Source organism: Dermacentor andersoni, chromosome 4, assembly GCF_023375885.2.
Source record: "Dermacentor andersoni chromosome 4, qqDerAnde1_hic_scaffold, whole genome shotgun sequence".
Classification (NCBI taxonomy): Eukaryota; Metazoa; Arthropoda; class Arachnida; order Ixodida; family Ixodidae; genus Dermacentor; species Dermacentor andersoni.
Window position 1 is genome coordinate 11,937,406 of NC_092817.1, and position 20,473 is coordinate 11,957,878.

Consider the following 20,473-nt stretch of genomic DNA (forward strand, 5'->3'; position numbering starts at 1 on the left):
GAGAAATGCTTATACATGTTGCGAAATGTTTTGGAATGAACTTTTCAATGTCCCAAGAGCTGAGTGGCGAGCTATACGAATGACGTTATAGTACAAGCTTCGAACTTAATTTTGACTACTAAAGTTGTTGAAAAGCTTATATATACCGGAATTTTATAGTCCATACGAACGCTTTCACGCCTTTTTTCTGACAGAAACGCAGACGACGTTTACCACAGTAACAGTGCGCTCAGCAGTAAAACGACTTTCTCTTTTCTTTTTCCTTTTTTTTTTGACATTAGAATTCCTCAATCATGGTTCTTTATTATGAACGAATCAATCATAATATCGCGGCGCATGATTCATGCGCATATAAAGAAATGTACAGATGTGTTCCGCGTTTCACAGGTGCGTTAGGCTTAATGTCGCTGCCTTTAACATTAACAAAATATTCCTGTTATATCTCTATAGGCACAGCGGCACCAGTGAGCGAAAACTGAGGCCGCCCAGAGTTGCCTGGATTCTATAAACTGTAAAATGACGTTTTCTGCATACTGCGTTTCTGCTTTCGTTAAAATTTCACATTAGCACATCTTTTGGTCCGCACCTTTTAATAAAGAGCTTGACACCGTTGATTGTCTGGTTCTTCCGGTCTGTTGGTTGCCAACGAGCGGCGAACGCTGTGCACGTCGCTGCAGTGACACGCTTCCCCGATGGTCAGATGTGCGCACTAATGGGGGTCTTTCATCTTCCAGAGAAGAGCCAGGACGCCACATGCTTTACTGAAAGATGCGGAGAAAAAAGAAGCTGTGATTGTTCTGTGAATGACTAGCAAAAACAACGGTGCTGTAGGCGAAAAATTCCTTACTGCTTTAATCTATTAACGCCTTAAGCAACACACCTGTGGACGCATGGAGAAAGACAAAGGCATGTATACAAAGACGAACGCTGGTGTTTGTTCATCGATGTGTCCACAAGCACGTTGCTTTTAGAACAATAATGGCCAACCAACTAGCGCACCAATATCTCCTCTTAATGTTGTTACACAGCAGAAACGCCGGTCACTGTAAGTGAGGCTACCGTGACACCTTGCGCACCAGCATAGCTTGAAGAACACCGTGATGCTGGTTAGATTGACGAGTCTTTTTGCACAGTTTTCAATAAAGTCGCTTGCCTCATTTGAAACGGGAGTGACAAAACTCGCCGACACATTCAACACGCGTCCCTTGTCTTGCTCTGCCCAGGGCCCCCTCTCGTTCTACGGCAGCGATCGTGTCGGCATCACCGAGTTCCAGCAGAACCAAGGTGAGCGCTGCACGCACATTGTGCCAGCAAAGTCGCAAGTTTCGTGCTGCGACAGATGAGGCAGGAACCGGATGTCACCACAGGTTCATTCAGGGCGCCAGTTCGCTCCTGCGCCAGTCAGGACGATCCGCCGGTTTGCCCAGTCTCTTCGAGTGGGGCGCACCGAGATAACAACACGCACACACATGTCGCGCAATTGAAATCAGTGCGGTGAAAGCAGCGAAGAGACAGCGTGCGCAGCGTGGGCGGTGGAGTGCCGACCTGTTCGCCAGGCAACAAACTCTTACCTTATCGTGCGGCGTTATTCTGGCGCGCAGGAAAAATAAGCAAGTAAACGTGCTCGCCGAACAAAGCGCGCAAACAACTAGCGGGCCATGCGCGGCCATGTTCGCTTCATTAGTCACGGCGGCATCGCCGTCTGCACAGCACCGCCATACGCCAATGAGCGGTGTGAAACGAACCTCGGAACAAGGAGGGTACTCGATCCGATCCGACACGCGCTCGAAAAAGCAGCTCGGACGAGTGCGCCTCGAGCGCCCGCCAGTGCGGGGGGCGCGCAGTCACGGCGCGGCCCTTGCAACATTGCGTGCGCGCTCGGCAGCTCGGCCGCAGCAAACCTGCGCGCGTTATTGGCTGCGCCCGTTCTTGGCGAGGGCGTACGGCTAGCTGTTTATGGGGGGTCTACACTGAGCATCGCATAAGGAGCTGCGGGCTAATTGGCACTCGTTCCTCTCGTCTATTTTCCGTGAAAGCGACCCCCGCAATATTTATTTATTTATTTATTTACATCAACGACCTGCCTACTAACATATCTTCTTCCATCCGTGTTTTAGCTGACGATTGCGTAATTTACCGCACCATTAATTCTATCGACGACCACATCGCCACTTCAAGATGACCTCAAAAATGTTTCTGATTGGTGTAGTACCTGGCAAATGCATCTTAACGAATCTAAATGTAACGTTATCACTTTTAGCCGTAAGCATGTCACTTCTAAGTTCACCTACTTTCTTAACTACTCTCAGGTCTCGGACGCACCTTCATATAAATATCTCGGAGTTCACCTCGCTCCTAACCTGTCCTGGGCATCCCACGTCACCACCATTTGCGCCAAAGCCTCACGAACTTTGGGGTATTTACGAAGAAACTCCAAACTCCAAAAAAAACCCCAACCAGCATCCGGAAGCTTGCATATGCAACATTTGTCCGAACTCAAGTAGAATTTGCAAGCCCTATGTGGTCGCCTCATCAAAAATATTTAATCAATATGCTAGAAGCTGTACAGAACAGAGCAGCACGTTTTATTTCTTGCGATTATAACTATTCTCATAGCGTAACTGAGATTAAACAGAATCATGACATCATTTCACTTGAAACTCGCCGTTGCATCGCACTTCTCTGTTTGTTCCACAAGTACGTTCATGGTAATAGACTGTCTCCGCTACCTCTCGAAAGGCCTTTGCGCATGTCAAAACGCCTCCATAACAATTTCAGTTACTCGCGCATCTTCGGTCACACATTAACCTTCAACAGATCTGCGCTTCCACGTGCCATTTCTATGTGGAACGATTTGCCCGATACTATCGCTTTCTATTCCTATACTATTTCTTCCGCAACCAAGTCAGCAGTCATCTTTCAATAACACCCTTTTAATCTGTTCACCGACTTATTGCTTTTCATTGTTATTTCTTAGTTGCATACTGGTTTGTGCTGCGCATCAGTTGCATTTTGAAAGTATGCTGTATCTCTTGTGTTTGAATGCTTTGTATTAGAAATGTATAAGTGCCACTAGCTCTTATAGTACTGTTTCCGTTTATACCCCCCCTTACGCCATGCTCCTACGGGGGCCTGTAAGGTTGCCGTAAATATATTTATATATATATATATATATATATATATATATATATATATATATATATATATATATATATATATATATATATATATATACCGTACCAAGAGCACGTGCTATCCCGGCCACGGCGGCCGCATTTCGATGGGGGCGGAATGCGAAAACACCCGTGTACTTAGATTTAGGTGCACGTTAAAGAACCCCAGGTGGTCGAAATTTCCGGAGTCCTCCACTACGGCGTGCCTCCTAATCAGAAAGTGGTTTTGGCACGTAAAACCCCATAATTTATTAAGAGCACGTGCTAAACAGGGCTAGCGGAAGTATTACGGAATCTTCTGGTTTCTTTATCGCGATACCAATCTAGGGACAAGAAGCGTCTATACACTACCTTGCGTAGATTACCTCGTGCTTACGCCCCATGTATGGTAAAGGTGGAAACGAAGCCCTATTTGAGAGCTTTAAGTAATGCCACGGGGCCCCCTGCATCCGTATTTGGCTTTTCTGGCCGCGCGGCCACGGCCACCAAACAGTCCTGCTCAGCAAGCGGTCGTCCTTCCTACACGTTGACGTACCGCAAATATCGGTGCGTACTCCTTGCGCTGCGCGCCGTGCTCCGCGTGCGAAGAGGGGCACGCACAAGAGCTCGTGAGTTCCAGAAGCATTCAGCAGGCATGTGCGAGGATGACGCCTCTGAAACGAACTCGAGACATTGCAGTTAAAGGAGAACGGGACCCTCGATCATCCGTACTCCTCTAGCAGACGATGAAGAGTCATCCGTACGAATGCAGCTATGCATATTGAATTAGGAAAAAGGTCGAAGAAACCTCTAATTATTCGGCTCCAGTGCGTTCATTTGGGGAAATAAATAATGTTGACAGAAGCCGGACGAGTAAAGAAAGTGAGGAGGCGCTTCTATGCCACTGGATTAGCGTGTCGTTAACAGAGATGTCTCTCTCTCTCTCTCTCCCCACATTATATAGACGTCTCGCGATACGGTCTTGGCAAATCTTGCATATAATTTTACTGTTAAATTCCTCCATCAGAAGATTAGGCCAGAAAACGTTGAGAAAAAAACTGGAAATATTCGAATGAAACGAAAACGCGGATGCGGCCATAAATTATCCAGTTCACCTGTGATCATTATTTCTTTAGCCTGCCCTGGAACGTAAATCAGGTTTTCGGTGTCACCTGTACGCATACACTTTACTTTAGTCAATGAAGTCCAACAGCGATTTGTGATGAAGACCATAAGCCCATCGGTGGTAAATAGTCCGGTGGGAAACTTTCATGTCGCTTAACCATGGATACCTAGTGGTGCCTCGATGAGCACAGGCTATGGCTGCCCCGTGCGCAAGAGATGCTGTGGGAGTTTGCGGGAGCAGTTAGATGAGGGCAGAAAGGAAAAATTGCGGTGACGGCTGACCGCCATTTCGGAGGCCGTTGCAGCTGAAACTCGGTTCTGTGTCGATCACTTTCAGTGAACGCTGAATGGCTAAGCCAGCGCACAGAGTATCTGTCGCTCCAGTGAGGCGCAGCGCATTATGTTGTATTGCGCAAAAGCTAAGAATATATCCGAGAGTGACTGATCTACGGCGTACATTCGTCGTCACTTGTGGATTTTACCAGGTACTCAGAATATTGGGCACAACATACTCAAGGAGGCCAAACTAAAGTCGAATTTTACAGATGACTTTACACGTTGGATAACGAACAGCGAATACGCTAACTCATTGCTGCGGTAGCTGCATCACACATAACTCGATACGTTTATTTGATCCCTTTTTTGTTCGATTTTTACTACATGTGCACTGCAGCTAATCCCCTAACAAAAGAGAAAAAGGAAACTGGTCGTCATGTTACTGAAACGCCCGTAGCGGGGGCTTCAGTACCCGTTATGTGTAGTCGCTAGGTGTGAGTTGACCACGTGTTGCCACCCTCGGCCACTTTATGTCTTGTTTTAGAGCGCAGCTCTTAGGCGCCCGTTTCTGCGTTGACCGTCAGCGTGCCTCAGCGTAAGCGAGCGGAAAAGCACAGCAAGAGATAAAAGAGCGAACGCGGAGCGCAGCGGCGGATGAAAGACGGCGAGAGCGGAGAGAGCTTAATGAGGAAAGCGGAGGAGGAGGGCGCAGCGGAAGCATGAGGAGGAAAGCGGAGGAAGGCACCTTGCAGCACCACCAGATGGCGCATCCGCGGCTGCGGCGGCGCCGGCCGTGCGGGGAAAGAAAAAAGGAACCGGAAAGCTCGCCTTCGCGCATAGCGCTCACAGCAAGCGTTTCCCGGTGAAGATTACGGTTGCATAAGCTATAGTTGCCGGGAAGCGGCAACTGTGTGGCCGGTCTATATATATATATATATATATATATATATATATATATATATATATATATATATATATATATATATATATATATATATATATATATATATCACCGCGCTTCGCGTCTCTGCCAGTCGGTGCAGTGATCGGTGCGATGCCTCGATATACCGCCACATGAAAACACGTATAGAGCTGCGCTCAAATTTTGCATTATGGAGTATCATATAACCGTCAGTGATTTTTGTTTTTTACAACGCTCAACAAGTGCCATTCGGAATACAAAGTGAACTTCAAGCTAACTATACTGCTAAGTATACTACTAACAACCAACTATGTATCCTGAATGAACACAAAACTGAAACTTAAAGAAAGCGACGTAACAATGTGGTTTGCCTCTGGTGTCTCAACGCAGGAGGGTTCCTACGCAAGGTGGCCTTGTACATACCTGACTCCAAGACACTAGACTTCTCCTGTATAAGGTGCCGCCCCATCATCTGGCAAGGTAAGGTTTTCTTACTGCCTTTGTTTCGTTTCTCTCTCTCTCAGTTTTTATTGTCTCGCCATTTGTGTGCCCGTAACGAGTGTGGTGCGTGAGCACTGCTACTGTACTCATAATGCATGTTCCATAAAGGCCCCAAACCATGCGCCAACCTAGATGCTTCAACAGTAAAGCAGTCAACGCTTACACACTTCGTTTCGCATCTCGTATTAGCTCTACGCGCGGTCAGATGAGCTATAACGGAGTGTTTCTAGTATATTCACGTAGAGCGACAGCCATGAAAACCTCGACAGCGGCGCTCGTAGCAAACGAGGCCCTAGCACAGACAGCAAAAGTTATTAGCCTACTATTTCGTTAAATCACTTCAATGATCGCACTCTTATGTGACTGCTCCATTGCGTTTGGCTGCAGAGTGAGGTTACAATTTGTTGTTGTTGTTGTTGTTGTTGTTGTTGTTGTTGTTGTTGTTGTTGTTGTTGTTGTTGTTGTTGTTGTTGTTGTTGTTGTTGTTGTTGTTGTTGTTGTTCATACACCTTTTCGAAGACAGCGTTCTGGGCGTCGTCATAGTGTTCCTTGGGATGTGGCAGCTGCGCGTGAACCTCCGTCCAAAAGCATTGCACACGCTGCCGCGCGTGCCTTTGTACTCCTGCACGAGACAGGAGGTTGTCGCTTTCCCTGAGAGAAACGTCCGTAGAAAGTGCATTGATCAACCATCAGGATTACAACGAAGGCGCCAAATAAAACAACGTACGAAGGAAGGCGACACGGGACAACCACGTATAACCAACTCGCCCACCAGCACGAGCTTAGTGAGCATCAGAAGGCAGAGAAACATGGCATTTTATAGAATCCTGTAAAGATTTGCCCTAGCATGCTAGCCTGGATGGGTATGATGAAAAATGAAATGATATACACAATTCACGTCACAGATACAGGCATACACAAGACATCACCGCAACACTGCACAAACCAATGTAGGGACCAGCATCTCTAAGAAAGCTTAAGAGTGCATTTGTTGCGCGAGATGCTCAATCAGCGTTGTAGCCCGTGGGCCAAGCACGTTTTGATGACACTCCTTGATGAATATCCCATTGCGAACATCAGGGCTTTTAATGTAAATAACCGGAGATTAAGTCGGCTATATATGCCTTCCCGTACGCTGCGTGTAGTGCACAATGGCAGTTTTGTCAGTTTTGTTTTAAGAGGAAGCTTTAGCTCGGGCCCAACTCCGACGCGGCCTATTCAAATACATGTAAAACGCAAAAACGTTTTTGTGAGATAACCCCCGGACCAATTTTGATGAAATTTGTTGCATTTGAAAGAGAAAGTTAAATTCTAGTGACTGTTGGAAGCGGAATTTCGATTTAGGGCTCGAATTTTCTTAAAACGATTTTAAAGTATTTGACCGTTTGAAAAAAATAGAAGCACGAAGTTTACAAATTCATAGCTCTGCATCAAGAACTGATATCGCGGTTCTGTAAACGGCATCCATTAGATCATTCAAAGCGGACAAATTCAATATGTCATTTTACATCTTACGTGAATTTGTTACGTTGGTTACAACGGTTTTGCAAAAGTTGTATTTCCCTATGATTAAAATTTTTTTATATTCACGTGTAACATATCAATTTTGTCCGCTTTAGATGTACTATTAGATGCAATTCACAGAATTGTATTATCATTTTTAGTGGTTGAGTTACAGAGTTTTAAACTTGATAGTTTCGTTTTTTGAAAATTTTCGATTTTTGCCCATTTTTAATAAAAAATTTACGACCTAACTCAAAAATTCGAAACCAACAGTCACTAGATTTTAAGTTTGTCTTTTAAATGCAACAACCCTCGTCAAATTTGGTGCAGTGGTTGCCGAGAAAAACGAATTCTCCTTTTACATGTATTTAGATAGGAGCACTCGAGCTAAAGCTTCCTCTTAAACAGGAAGCATTGCAAAATTTATCCGAAGGCGGTGTAGACGTGCCCGATTAGCTCCACACGGCGCGCGCCCCAGGAGGGTTTGAGCCACTCGAGTGACCCGGGGTCTCGCGTTTCCTTCGCTGCGAGCAGACGGCGAGCCCCCCGTGGCGCGGCGCACCGTCAAGCTGAGCGTGGCGACCATCCAGCGCAGCGTATTCATCTCCGTATCGGTGCTGGCCACCTTCGGCATGCTGCTGGCCATCGCCTTCCTTGTGTTCAACCTCTACTACCGCAAGAGCAAGTGAGTCTGCAGCGAATTCCTCGCCTCGGTGAACGGAAATTCACACCGGCAGCCACGTATTCGCGCGCATCACCGCGAACGAGAGCCCCGCGTAAACACAGCGTAACGTCTGTCCGGAAACAAGCGTATCCCTTCCTCTCGGCTTCTCCGCCACCAAAGGACGCGCACTACTGCGGTGGAACTAGATTTCAGTGAAGAGTACGCGCACTAACTGAAGCCAAACTGTGGTTAAAGACATGTGTGCAGTGAATACTTCGCTAGGCAACATCCGCACAGTGGCTTACAGTGGTATGTGGTAGAGAGCATCGCATGATACGCTGGCCTGTAGTTGTTACGTCGCGCCTCCAGACGCTATTTGGCGGTCGAAAGGGTTACTGTGTTGTGAGGTTGATATTGCAGTCACGAACCATGTACTCGCATTCGAGTGGGTTTGATGTTTCTCACTGATTCATCCCAACTCTTTTGTTACCGTAAGGTGCTCCTGAACCCGTTGTCAATGATCGGCAGAAATTATGGACATGAATCCGCGCCTCTTCGGCGCTTGAGTACGCAACAAGCGATCAAGCGCCGTTTTTAGCGGATAACAAAACACACTGTCAATGAAATTGAATTAGGTAAAGAGATTCTGCTCAGCCAGTCACGCGCCGCATGAAACAGAAAAAGTGTTGAGGCCGAATTTTTCGTTTAAATGCTTGCCAAATCGGAACCTTGGAAGCTACAGAAATCGTCAAACATTAAACGAGGAAGAATAATTCGCGAGAGAAATACTGCGTGCACGGAGCGAAATTTATAAGCGTTATGCATAGTTTATAATATCTCGGTTTTCATATCCTTGAAGCAGAATGCCTTCAAAGTGCACGTTATTTTTTTTTTCTCTTTCTCTGCAGTGTGGAAATTTTAGACGCCGTCACAATTTCTAACGGACGTGAAAATAAACCATTGAACTCGTGACCCTGCGGCAGGAGTTGTAAGCCGGGAGCGGTAACTTTAGCGCTCTCGCGCAATCTTGTCGCTTGTACATTTGCGCGAGGTCTTGCAGACTACGTAGAGTTTGAGAGGGGTGCACGTATTACAGCTGAGATGACAACGGACTATCTGCATACCAGACGAAACCGAGGTTGTGTGCATCCTAGAGTGCCACCTACAGCTTTTATGCCACGGCGGCCGCATTTCGATGGGGGCGAAATGCGAAAATACCAATGCAGTTAGATTTAGGCGCAAGTTAAAGAAACCCAGATGGTCGAAATTTCTGGAGTCCTCCAATACGGCGTGCTTCATAATCAGAAAGTGGTTTTGGCACGTAAAACCCCATAATTTAATTTAATCTTCTTACAGCTTTTATTTTTGTTTCTGTTCCATTCGTTCTTGCTGCATCAGGTTGTTAACTCATTCACTGTGGCCATTTCTTCCCGTAAGTACGACCCATGTTATGAGGCCACAACAACAACTAGAAGCTGTTCCTGAGAGCAAAGGGGCTGTTTGAGGTGAAAGCTTGCTTCTGACGCAGAAAATTGTTCAAAGCCGATAGAGTCGCGAAAGCCTGCAGATTTTCTACATTATTTAGTACAGAAGTACTAAGCGGAAAAAACTCGCACCCATCGGGTTCATAGAACCTGCACTAATTAAGCGCGCACGTTCGCATGCACCTGTCGCTCATTGGGAATTCCCCCCCCCCTACCCCTCCACTACCACCATCGACCGCGTTATTCGCCTACAGTGGCAGCGCCGCACAAACTTCTCTACGCCAAGTTTTCCCTCTTATTATTTCAATGACAACGCGGCAGCGTCCACTTCAAGCAAACAACGCGACTGCATGGGCTCATAAGCGTCGCCGCCATTCAAAAGCACGGTCGCTGACCGCAATTTCCGCCTCTGACTGCCTTGAGCCCCGGTGCAAGAATATTGTTTTCATTGAACCCTTGACGACGGCGGCAGTGGTACGCTTCGTCGTTCGGAGGTACGCGCGCCGTGACGACAGCCCGAGCGGAGAGAACTGAAAGACGCCAAAATTAGCGCCACCTGCACCTGCCGTGAAAGACTGCCCCTTGCAAAAATGAGCTGTTGTATTCAGTAAACTTTCGCGCAGCTTTCTGACCATCAATATTCATGTACGGAAGGCTGATGAGTGTTCATAAGTGACATTCGAAACTGCTTTCACAACCATGAAATGAGACAAAACAGGACACGAACTGTGGAGAATGTTGACTATAAGGGAATGTTGACTAAGGGGAATAATGGAATGTTGACATCTACAAAAACAAGTAGTGCTAACACACTTAATTCTTTGAGCGTGTTAGCTACGTATGCGTTTGGCAGTTCTGACCCATTTAGGAACTAATTTACCGGCATTTATTTTAGTTCACGTTCATAAAAGACACATAATGGCGCCGCTATTTGTTGCTGTAAGAATCAGCCTTCATCGGCATATATTTCACGCATTATTTGCCCCTCGCGTTTTCTCGGCTTTCATTTTGTTTTGTTCAGAATAATGATAAAAAAATTAAAAACTGCAGTACGCGCTTACACGACACAGAGAACAGAAGTTGCCTTATTAACACCTACAATTTTCATGGCCCTGAATTGTCAATATGACATCCCTTCGTTCCCAACGAAGGGCAGAACGTTAAGCCTTGCTCAACTGACGTGCAATGTACCGTTCCCCGTTTTGTGCGTGAGTGTGTGCCTGAATGCGGGCGCGTCCCAGTTCATTTCTGAAATCACTGGTGTGCGCAAAAAAAAAGAAACATATTGACAGTACAGTATGCACGAATGTTTGGAAAATGGTACCGCAAGTCTGATTCCTGCAGATACGAAAATAGTGGATTTATCCAAACGCATAGACGCCCTCGGTTTTCTCCTGAAGGTATCCCAAACATCAAGACACAAATTTGTGATAGGCCTGCTCTTTGGGTCCAGGTGTACACTTAGCTTAGATAACTCTGACACGTTCGTCACCCTTCGTACGTAGTACAAGCGTAAAAACAACGGTTAACCCTTTCTGGGCTACTGAGTCCGGTAGGAATAAGGTCTTACGTAAAATGTCCAACATCCATAAAAACAAGCAACGAACCTTTTCTCAAAAAAGTGAGTGCCAAAAATGCTAAGTGGGTCATTTATTGACGTTGTGCCCCAGATAAATATAGGTCTTCTCGATATTTCTCAAATTTCCATGTCGTGCCACGCTAAGGTTCAGCCTCTGTGCTGTGCCATTGGAGTCTGCTGCTCAATGGGCCGTTCACCAGGTCTGGCCATTTTGAGCTGACAAGCGCAGAACATACAATGCGTGATAACGATCGCATCTGCAAAGTATTACATCGCCACGCGCCGCGGAAAGATCTGAAATTTCAAACCGAACGCCGTTTGCCCTTCTCCTCGCGGCCGCAGCGCTCGAAGCCGCAGAATGACGTAGACGTGCTAGTGCGCCTACGTACACGTGTTTGTGCTGTGACGTCGCTCGCCGTGGCTCGTGACTTCGAGAATTATTCGAGGCAGCATCTGTTATTTGTGTAATATGTAACACGGCGGCGGTCAGACCTGTGACGCAGCAGAGGGTGCTAAGAATCCCTGGATCCGGAAAGGCCGCCATTGGAATCTAAACCTGGCAACGTTTAACGCTATAACGTTATCTAGTGAGGCGAGTCTAGCAGTGGTAATGGAGGAATTAGAGGGCAGTAAATCGGATATGATAGGGCTCACTGATGTTAGGAGGACAAAAGAAGCATATACAATGCTAAAAAGCGGGCACGTCCTGTGCTACTGGGGCTTAGCGGAGAGACGAGAACTAGAAGTCGGATTCCGGATTAATAAGAATGTAGCTGGTAACATACATGAATTCTATAGCATTAACGAGAGGGTGGCAGGTCTTGTTCTGAAACTTAATAAGAGGTACAAATTGAAGGTCGTACAGGTCTATGCCCCTACATCTAGTCATGATGACCAGGAAGTCGAAAGCTTCTATGAAGACGTGGGATTGGCGATGGGTAAAGTCAAAACAAAATACACTCTACTGATGGGTGACTTCAATGCCAAGGTAGGCAAGAAGCAGGCTGGAGATAAATCAGTGTGGGAATATGGCATAGGCTCTAGGAATAGCAGGGGACAGTTATTAGTAGACTTTGCAGAACCGAATAATATGCGGATAATGAATACCTTCTTCCGCAAGCGGAATAGCCGAAAGTGCACGTGGAGGAGCCCGAATGGCGAGACTAGAAATGAAATAGACCTTATACTCTGTGCTAACCCTGGCATCATACAAGATGCGGACGTGCTCGGCAAGGTGCGCTGCAGTGACCATAGGATGGTAAGAACTCGAATTAGCCTAGACCTGAGGAGGGAACGGAAGAAACTGGTACATAAGAAGCCGATCAATGAACTAGCAGTAAGAGGGAAAATAGAGGAATTCCGGATCAACCTGCAGAACAGGTATTCGGCTTTAACTCAGGAAGAGGACCTTAGTGTTGAAGCAATGAACGACAATCTTACGGGCATCATTAAGGAGTGTGAAATAGAAGTCGGTGGTGACACCGTTAGAGAGGATACCAGTAAGCTATCGCAGGAGACTAAAGATATGATCAAGAAACACCAATGTATGCAAGCATCTAACCCTACAGCTAGAATATAACTGGCAGAACTTTCCAAGTTAATCAACAAGCGTAAAACAGCTGACATAAGGAAGTATAATATGGATAAAATTGAACATGCTCTCAGGAACGGAGCAAGCCTAAAAGCAGTGAAGAAGAAACTAAGAATTGGCAAGAATCAGATGTATGCGTTAAGAGACAAATCCAGGAATATCATTACTAATATGGATGAGATAGTTCAAGTGGCTGAGGAGTTCTATAAAGATTTATACGGTACCAGTGGCACCCACGACGATAATGGAAGAGAGAATAGTCTAGATGAATTTGAAATCCCACAAGTAACGCCGGAAGAAGTAAAGAAAACCTTGGGAGCTATGCAAAGGGGGAAGGCAGCTGGGGAAGGTCAGGTAACAGCAGATTTGTTGAAGGATGGTGGGCAGATTGTTATAGAAAAACTGGCCACCCTGTATACGCAATGCCTCATGACCTCGAGCGTACCGGAATCTTGGAAGAACGCTAACATAATCCTAATCCATAAGAAAGGGGACGCCACGGACTTGAAAAATTATAGACCAGTCAGCTCACTGTCTGTTCCCTACAAAATATTTACTAAGGTAATCGCAAATAGAATCAGGAACACCTTAGACTTCTGCCAAGCAAAGGACCAGACAGGATTCCGTAAAGGCTACTCAACAATAGACCATATTCACACTATCAATCAGGTGATAGAGAAATGTGCGGAATATAACCAACCCTTATATATAGCTTTAATTGATTACGCTAAAGTGTTTGATTCATTAAAAACCTCAGCAGTCATGGAGGCATTACGGAATCATGGTGTAGACGAGCCGTATGTAAAAATACTGAAAGATACATATTGCGGCTCTACAGCCACCGTAGTCCTCCATAAAGAAAGCAACAAAATCCCAATAAAGACAGGAATCAGGCAGGGAGATACGATCTCTCCAATGCTATTCACAGCGTGATTACAGGAGGTATTCAGAGACCTGGATTGGGGAGAAATGGGGATAAGAGTTAATGGAGAATACCTTAGTAACTTGCGATTCGCTGATGATATTGCTTTGCCTAGTAACTCAGTGGACCAATTGCAATGCATCCTCACTGACCTGGAGAAGCAAAGCAGAAGAGTGGGTCTAAAAATTAATCTACAGAAAACTATAGTAATGTTTAACAGTCTCGGAAGAGAACAGCAGTTTACGATAAGTAGCGAGGCACTGGAAGTGGTAAGGGAGTACATCTACTTAGGGCAGGTAGTGACCGCGGATCCGGATCATGAGACTGAAGTAATCAGAAGAATAAGAATGGGATGGGGTGCGTTTGGCAGGCATTCTCAGATCATGAACAGCAGGGTGTCCTTATCCCTCAAGAGAAAAGTGTATAACAGCTGCGTCTTACCAGTACTCACGTACGGGGCAGAAACCTGGAGGCTTAAAAAAAGGGTTCTACTTAAATTGAGGACGACGCAACGAGCTATGGAAAGAAGAATGATGGGTGTAACGTTAGGGGATAAGAAAAGAGCAGATTGGGTGAGGGAACAAACGCGAGTTAATGACATCTTACTTGAAATCAAGAAAAAGAAATGGGCATGGGCAGCACGTGCAATGAGGAGGGAAGATAACCGATGGTCATTAAGGGTTACGGACTGGAAGGGACTGGAAGGACGGGAAGCGTAGCAGGGGGCGGCAGAAAGTTAGATGGGCGGATAAGATTAAGAAGTTTGCAGGGACGACATGGCCACAATTAGTACATTACCGGGGTAGTTGGAGGAGCATGGGAGAGGCCTTTGCCCTGCAGTGGGCGTAACCAGGCTGATGATGATTATGATGATGATGATGATGCTTGAATATACGAATTAAAGCTCAGAGAAATAATAAAGCACACAAGCGGAATGTCTGCGTGCTTTTTGTTTTACTTCGCGCCACAGCAAGAGAGATGTACTTCCGTTTCGTCTGCTTGTTCCCACGTCGTGCAGTCGCGCGCGCAGACACCAAAACTATGTCATTTTCTACCGTGTACCAGCGCGGGTTCGTGCTCTAGGATCGGGGGCAAGCGGAGAGAGCGTCTATGTTCGCAGTGGAGCTCGCCTTTGGAAATCATGGGTTCGCGGCACTGAAATATTTCTATCTCGGCTATTAATGAGCCGATTTGAAAAATTTTTATGGTAGAACGCTGCCTAGAGGACACGTGACAACTTCCAGCGTATAATCGAAGTTTGTTGTGTGGCTTGGTGAGGGGCCCTTAATGCATATACACCTGCCAGGCACAAAAATGGTCTTGAAATTAATCTGTGATCATATTTCACACTATTTTGATTGTGAATTAAAAAGTCTGAAGAACCACATGCTGCTTACAACACGGATTTGTTGGCAGTTCGTGAGAAATTCCTTGGATCATTTGACAAAAATTTCGGCGGATTTCTTTTTGTTTTTATTTTTTTCTTGCCTTTAGCGTTTCAGCTGAACGTGGTATCAGATTTCCACTTCATTGGAAAATTTGGACCAGAAAGGGCTAACTAAGACAGCTAACAAAATGATCGCGATGCTTACTTTCGCTCCAGGGATACAAATATCACGCATTTCATCTTTTCGAAACAGTTTGTGTAAAAATAAAATCAGATGTTTTGACTTTGCCGAAAAAGGCTGACTAAATTTTTTTTATGAACGTCATGCCCTTACCCCTTACGTCTCTCATCAAACAACCCGGCACCCATTCCCGCACAGGTACATAAAGCTGTCCAGTCCCAAGCTGAACAACATGACGGTGGTGGGCTGCTTGCTTGTCTACGTAGCAATCGTTGTCCTTGGCCTAGACTACGGTACGCTGGGAAGTGACACGCATTTCGCCGTCTTCTGTACCGTGAGTAACACTCTCTCCTTCCTCTTTTTCTTTTCTTTTTTTTGCATGCGTCCCTTCGGGAAGCGCAGAGCTTGCATGAATTCCTTACACATTGTGTGGTTCTGCGCCCGCACAGTGATGCGATTTCCTTGGCGCTGGGAGCCTTGGGAACATTTTTTTTAACTGCGGGAATAAACGATCACAGACAGAGCAGACAAGAACAGGCGCAGCCTTGGAAGCATAGCCGCTCGCGGACACCGGAACAGCAGGAATCACGTATTTCCTCGCAAACTAAGCATGTCGGCCATGCACTTACTTGCACGACTACACGCATTTCATTTCTCAGGCTACAGCTGTGTGCACAGGCCCCGGGAGAATTCAGTGCCCGAGTAGCTGCTGTATGCGTAAAAAACCTTAGACTCGCACATCTTATTACCGGAGTGAAATGCGGGATCCAAATGTAATGCGAATGCTTCGTCAGACCGGGAATGCTCAGCGTGAAGAGAGTCTGCACTGTGCGTTCCGCACTCATGAATTGATGTCAGAGTACGTGGGGCCAACGTCTGAAGTACAGTGGGGCGCAGGTTCGGGCCTTCCTGCTGTCGGGTGGCTTCTCCCTGGCTTTCGGTGCGATCTTCATCAAGACATACCGGGTACATCACTTGTTCGTGCGCGCCTCCAGCGGCGTCATCAAGAACAAGGTGCGTGTATGCCAATCACGCAGTTTGTAGACATTGCAGCCTCCGAAGCCGTGTTTCTACGATGGTGACAATAAGTGAGAAAGAAACGTAAATAGTGTGTGTGTGTGTGTGTGTGTGTGTGTGTGTGTGTGTGTGTGTGTGTGTGTGTGTGTGTGTGTGTGTGTGTGTGCGTGCGTGCGTGCGTGCGTGCGTGCGTGCGTGCGTGCGTGCGTGCGTGCGTGCGTGCGTGCGTGCGTGCGTGCGTGCGTGCGTGTGTGTGTGTGTGTGTGTGTGTGTGTGTGTGTGTGTGTGTGTGTGTGTGTGTGTGTGTGTGTGTGTGTGTGTGTGTGTGTGTGTGTGTGTGTGTGTGTGTGTGTGTTGCTGCACTCGCGTCTCTGTGCCACGCCCTGCATGCACTGCATGCCTTGACATAACGCAGATCTATCCACCCCGCTCATTCCGCATTGTGAGCACGTCACGAATTCCCCTCGATGCGTGTCTTTTGTCACGTGCTGTTTTGACATGGACCGTTGCCAGGCCTTCCGACAATCGGTTCCGGTTAGACCCGTAGACAGGTAAACAAGGTCACGGAGAGGCCCTTACAACGGGGAAAACACGTTAAGCTGGGTCAGGGGAGCTCACTGCATCCGACTGACACATTGCATGCACGGCGTTCGTTGTAGGGAGAAAATCTAAAATCGTGATAAGCGTTCGTGACGCTCCAGGATACGTAAGTGCACGATGTCAGAATTCTGAAACGAGGTGCAACGAATTGTGCGGAGCTATAGGAGACGAGAAAGCGCGGACGCAGGTCTGCACCAACGACTTGTTCGAATACAGCGGCTTTCCTCAATTCTCGATGAACAATGAAGTAATTGTAGTTAATGTAATGATGCTGCCCAAGATAGAGCAGCCCGGCAAGTGCTGTTTACGTACATTGCCACGCTGTGGACTGCGTCACGCGATCCTGCGTTCTTCCGCGCTTAAAGGAACTGACAGCCAATATTTAAGGACCTTCTCTTTCAAGCCGCAACGCAAAGCTCACCCTCGGTAGTGTTTTTATCCGCAGCGGTTACTTCCAAAAGCGCGTGTAAGCAGAATTTTTCGATCTGAGCAGCCGCTAAAGAGTAAGAGTCCCTCCTCCAGCAACGCTCAGAAGTGAGAGCGATGCCGATAGCCCGCCTCGCAAATTGTAAAAGCCGTCCATCGTTATGATTTCACAGGAGTGAGTGTAACTGGGGTTAACCACCTACATTTTGAGCTTTTCAACCACTTTCAAAAATAAAAAGCTGGTGCAATAAGCTCGCGCTGTTGTACAGACCTTTCTTATATTTGTACCGCGTTTTTCCCCCCAAGTACACGGCTACATCATGGCTGGCTGGCCCCGTCGTCGATGTTCTATCGATAGACGAGCCAAGCAAACTCATCGAAAATGGTGGTGAAGGCAGCGCCACTTTTCTGCTCACTACAAACGAAGGCTTGTGTGCACATTGTAAGTCAGAAAAAACTTATAATAATAAAAATTCTACATCACTTCAATACTAATGACAACACCCGAAACCGCGCACACTAGTAGAAGGTCACGTGGTGGACCTCTTATACAGATTCATGTTCTTGCCGCGTGGGGCGCCAAAGATCATTTTTCGTAACCTTTACTGATCAATTAAAAATATAAATCCAGGTTTAATGAGAAAAAACATGGCTCGTTTTAGCTATTACGATAAGGAATCATTTTATCAGCGGGGTTATTTCGATTCATGTTCTGAGCTGTTCTCTGTACTTTTAATCTGCACGTGCAGAGTTCATGAGGATAAGCTAAAATAAATGTACCTAAAGTATTGCGAAGATATTCGGCACCGCGCTTACCCAAACAACACAATAATACGATTGTCCGGATGAGCACGCCAGCTTCTTTTTTTTTTACTTTTTTACCATAATTGACAGAATTAGACGAATGAAGTTGTCGGCCAGCTAAGCAATGGAACTGGTTTGTTTTTTGTAGCCCTTGACCAAGATTACCTATACCTGGGCACTACAGCATAATGAACTTCGTCTAAGCCGGAAGCACTCACCTTCATATAAGGTCCAACAGCGCAGTCACCGGTTGAACTGAGTATGAACGCGACTACTTCGTACGTAGTACAAGTTTTATTATTCATAACTGATCGAACGAAAGGGCCTATTGCCGCGCCATAAGGTTGACGAAAAGACGGCAACCCGCCGTGGTTGCTCAGTGGCTATGGTGTTGGGCTGCTGAGCACGAGGTCGCGGGATCGAATCCCGGCCACGGCGGCCGCATTTCGATGGGGGCGAAATGCGAAAACACCAGTGTACTTAGATTTAGGTGCACGTTAAAGAACCCCAGGTGGTCGAAATTTCCGGAGTCCTCCACTACGGCGTGCCTCATAATCAGAAAGTGGTTTTGGCACGTAAAACCCCATAATTGAATTTTTTTTTAAAAAGACGGCATTCGGCATAGCTAGTGTGTATGCTCAAAATACAGGAACTCTAGGGACAACAGTGCTGCGACTGCAGAAGACAGCGTCCTTCTTTTCTTGAGGTATTGTGCCCTTGTAACCGGCGATAGCGTGGCAACCCTACCAATAGAAAGTTTTGCTCAAGCAAAGGAAGCCCTGTGATCGTAAGCAAAAAGCCAAAACTAGGGGCCGAATTCTCAATGTTTTTCGTTCGTAAATTCTTTTTGCCATTGGCCAACCGGCTTCGCCAATGGCATGTCCAGCATGACGATTGGCTGAAATGTTCTTTTACAATAGCGTAAGACGTTTTAAATGAGCGCGCATTTCTCTCCTTAGCCTACGGAAGAACCGTCCCTCCGTCCGTCCCGTAAGACGATCTTTTTCAACATAGGGATCGCAGCAGCGAGCGAATTCACCTGCGTGCTGCCTCTCGCTTCAACGCCAACGAAGGGGCGAGAACACAGCGCTCACGGAGCTCTCGCAGACAGCTTTCAAAGATACGGGCCGCGCCACCGCGCCAGGCATAGCCGCCGCCGCAGCACGGTTAATCAAGGTTCATAATGGTTCAGTGTACCTAATAAATTTTGCATATGTTTCCTTCAGTTGCTGCATCTCCCTCGTCCACATTCGCTACGGGCTATCTATAACACCACATTGATTAGATCTACTCGCCTCTTCTACGTCGTCTCGTGCAGGTATTACTTTACCGTTCGGTGTTGCAACTGCGCTTCTCCGTTTCACGGTTCTTTCGCGGTCGTTCTCGCAGTTATACGAAACACGCCAGCATACTACCACAAAACACACGTCAGCATTACGATATGCTTAAGCATCATTTAGATAACTCCCAGAGGAGATTCTGCGGGTATATTTTTTTTTTTATATACGGGCCCTGTCCTTTACTTATCTGATTCTAGGGCGTGGCAAACGTGCGGATGTGTGCGCCTGCGCGTAAGGAAGCGTATCCCTCTGTGTGACTTGAAAAGGCGACTCGGCCCCTATTGGGGAAATTGGGTGAGGAGAAGGATAGTTTATTTTAGAAGGTCTTCTTGCTTACGTCAGTTCACATTTTTATTCGTTATGGCACTTTCCATCTATAACAGACGTGTCTTAAGAAAAGGAAATATTGCATAACCACGAGAGGAATAATCAACAGTGGGTACCGAGAAACTGGCACTAACAATTTGTGAGATTAGTAATTGGCGAAACCAGATAATTTTTGTCCCAATACAAGTAACAGCAAAAAGTAAACGCAGTTAGTGTAATTTTATCAGCATAACACCGCCACTGCTGTCACCTAAAACATGCACGCAGCGCTTCTTGTTTGCGTTTTGAATCAGGCACCGCTGTTGTTTACCTCACCCTCGAAGTGCTTTGCAAGCATATGCAGTAAAACAAAAAGATATTAATAACTAGCAGTTGCAAGTAAACATAAACGTACAATCCAGAAACCCAGGCTGCACAGCGTAAAACTTTCGTAGCATAAGCTGTAAGCTGAAAGTGTGCTAAGAATTCCAGCGTCGTGTTTACGCAAGGGAGAACTTATGGTGTCAGTGATCCAAGTTTCCCAAGAAAAAAAAAAAAGCTGAATGATTCATTCTTCTTGTTTAATCTGCGGCGAGGTGCTACAAGTTGCGAGTAAGCCCTGGTATATATAGTTCTTTACACAACATCAGACGCGTGCCGTGTTTGTGCTAGCTCTGGTGGGAAGAAAAACAT

At 46.4% G+C, this 20,473-nt stretch overlaps 1 protein-coding gene across 1 annotated transcript in view; it reads left to right on the top strand.

Moving 5' to 3' along the window:
- The window catches only part of GABA-B-R3 (gamma-aminobutyric acid type B receptor subunit 3), a 394,949-nt gene that overhangs the window by 286,979 nt on the left and 87,497 nt on the right, over window positions 1-20,473 (top strand). The window contains exons 9-13 of the mRNA XM_050182939.3: window positions 1,224-1,284; window positions 5,866-5,955; window positions 8,014-8,164; window positions 15,486-15,621; window positions 16,185-16,301. Coding sequence (XP_050038896.3) covers window positions 1,224-1,284; window positions 5,866-5,955; window positions 8,014-8,164; window positions 15,486-15,621; window positions 16,185-16,301 — 555 coding nt within the window. The remainder of the gene's footprint in view (window positions 1-1,223; window positions 1,285-5,865; window positions 5,956-8,013; window positions 8,165-15,485; window positions 15,622-16,184; window positions 16,302-20,473) is intronic.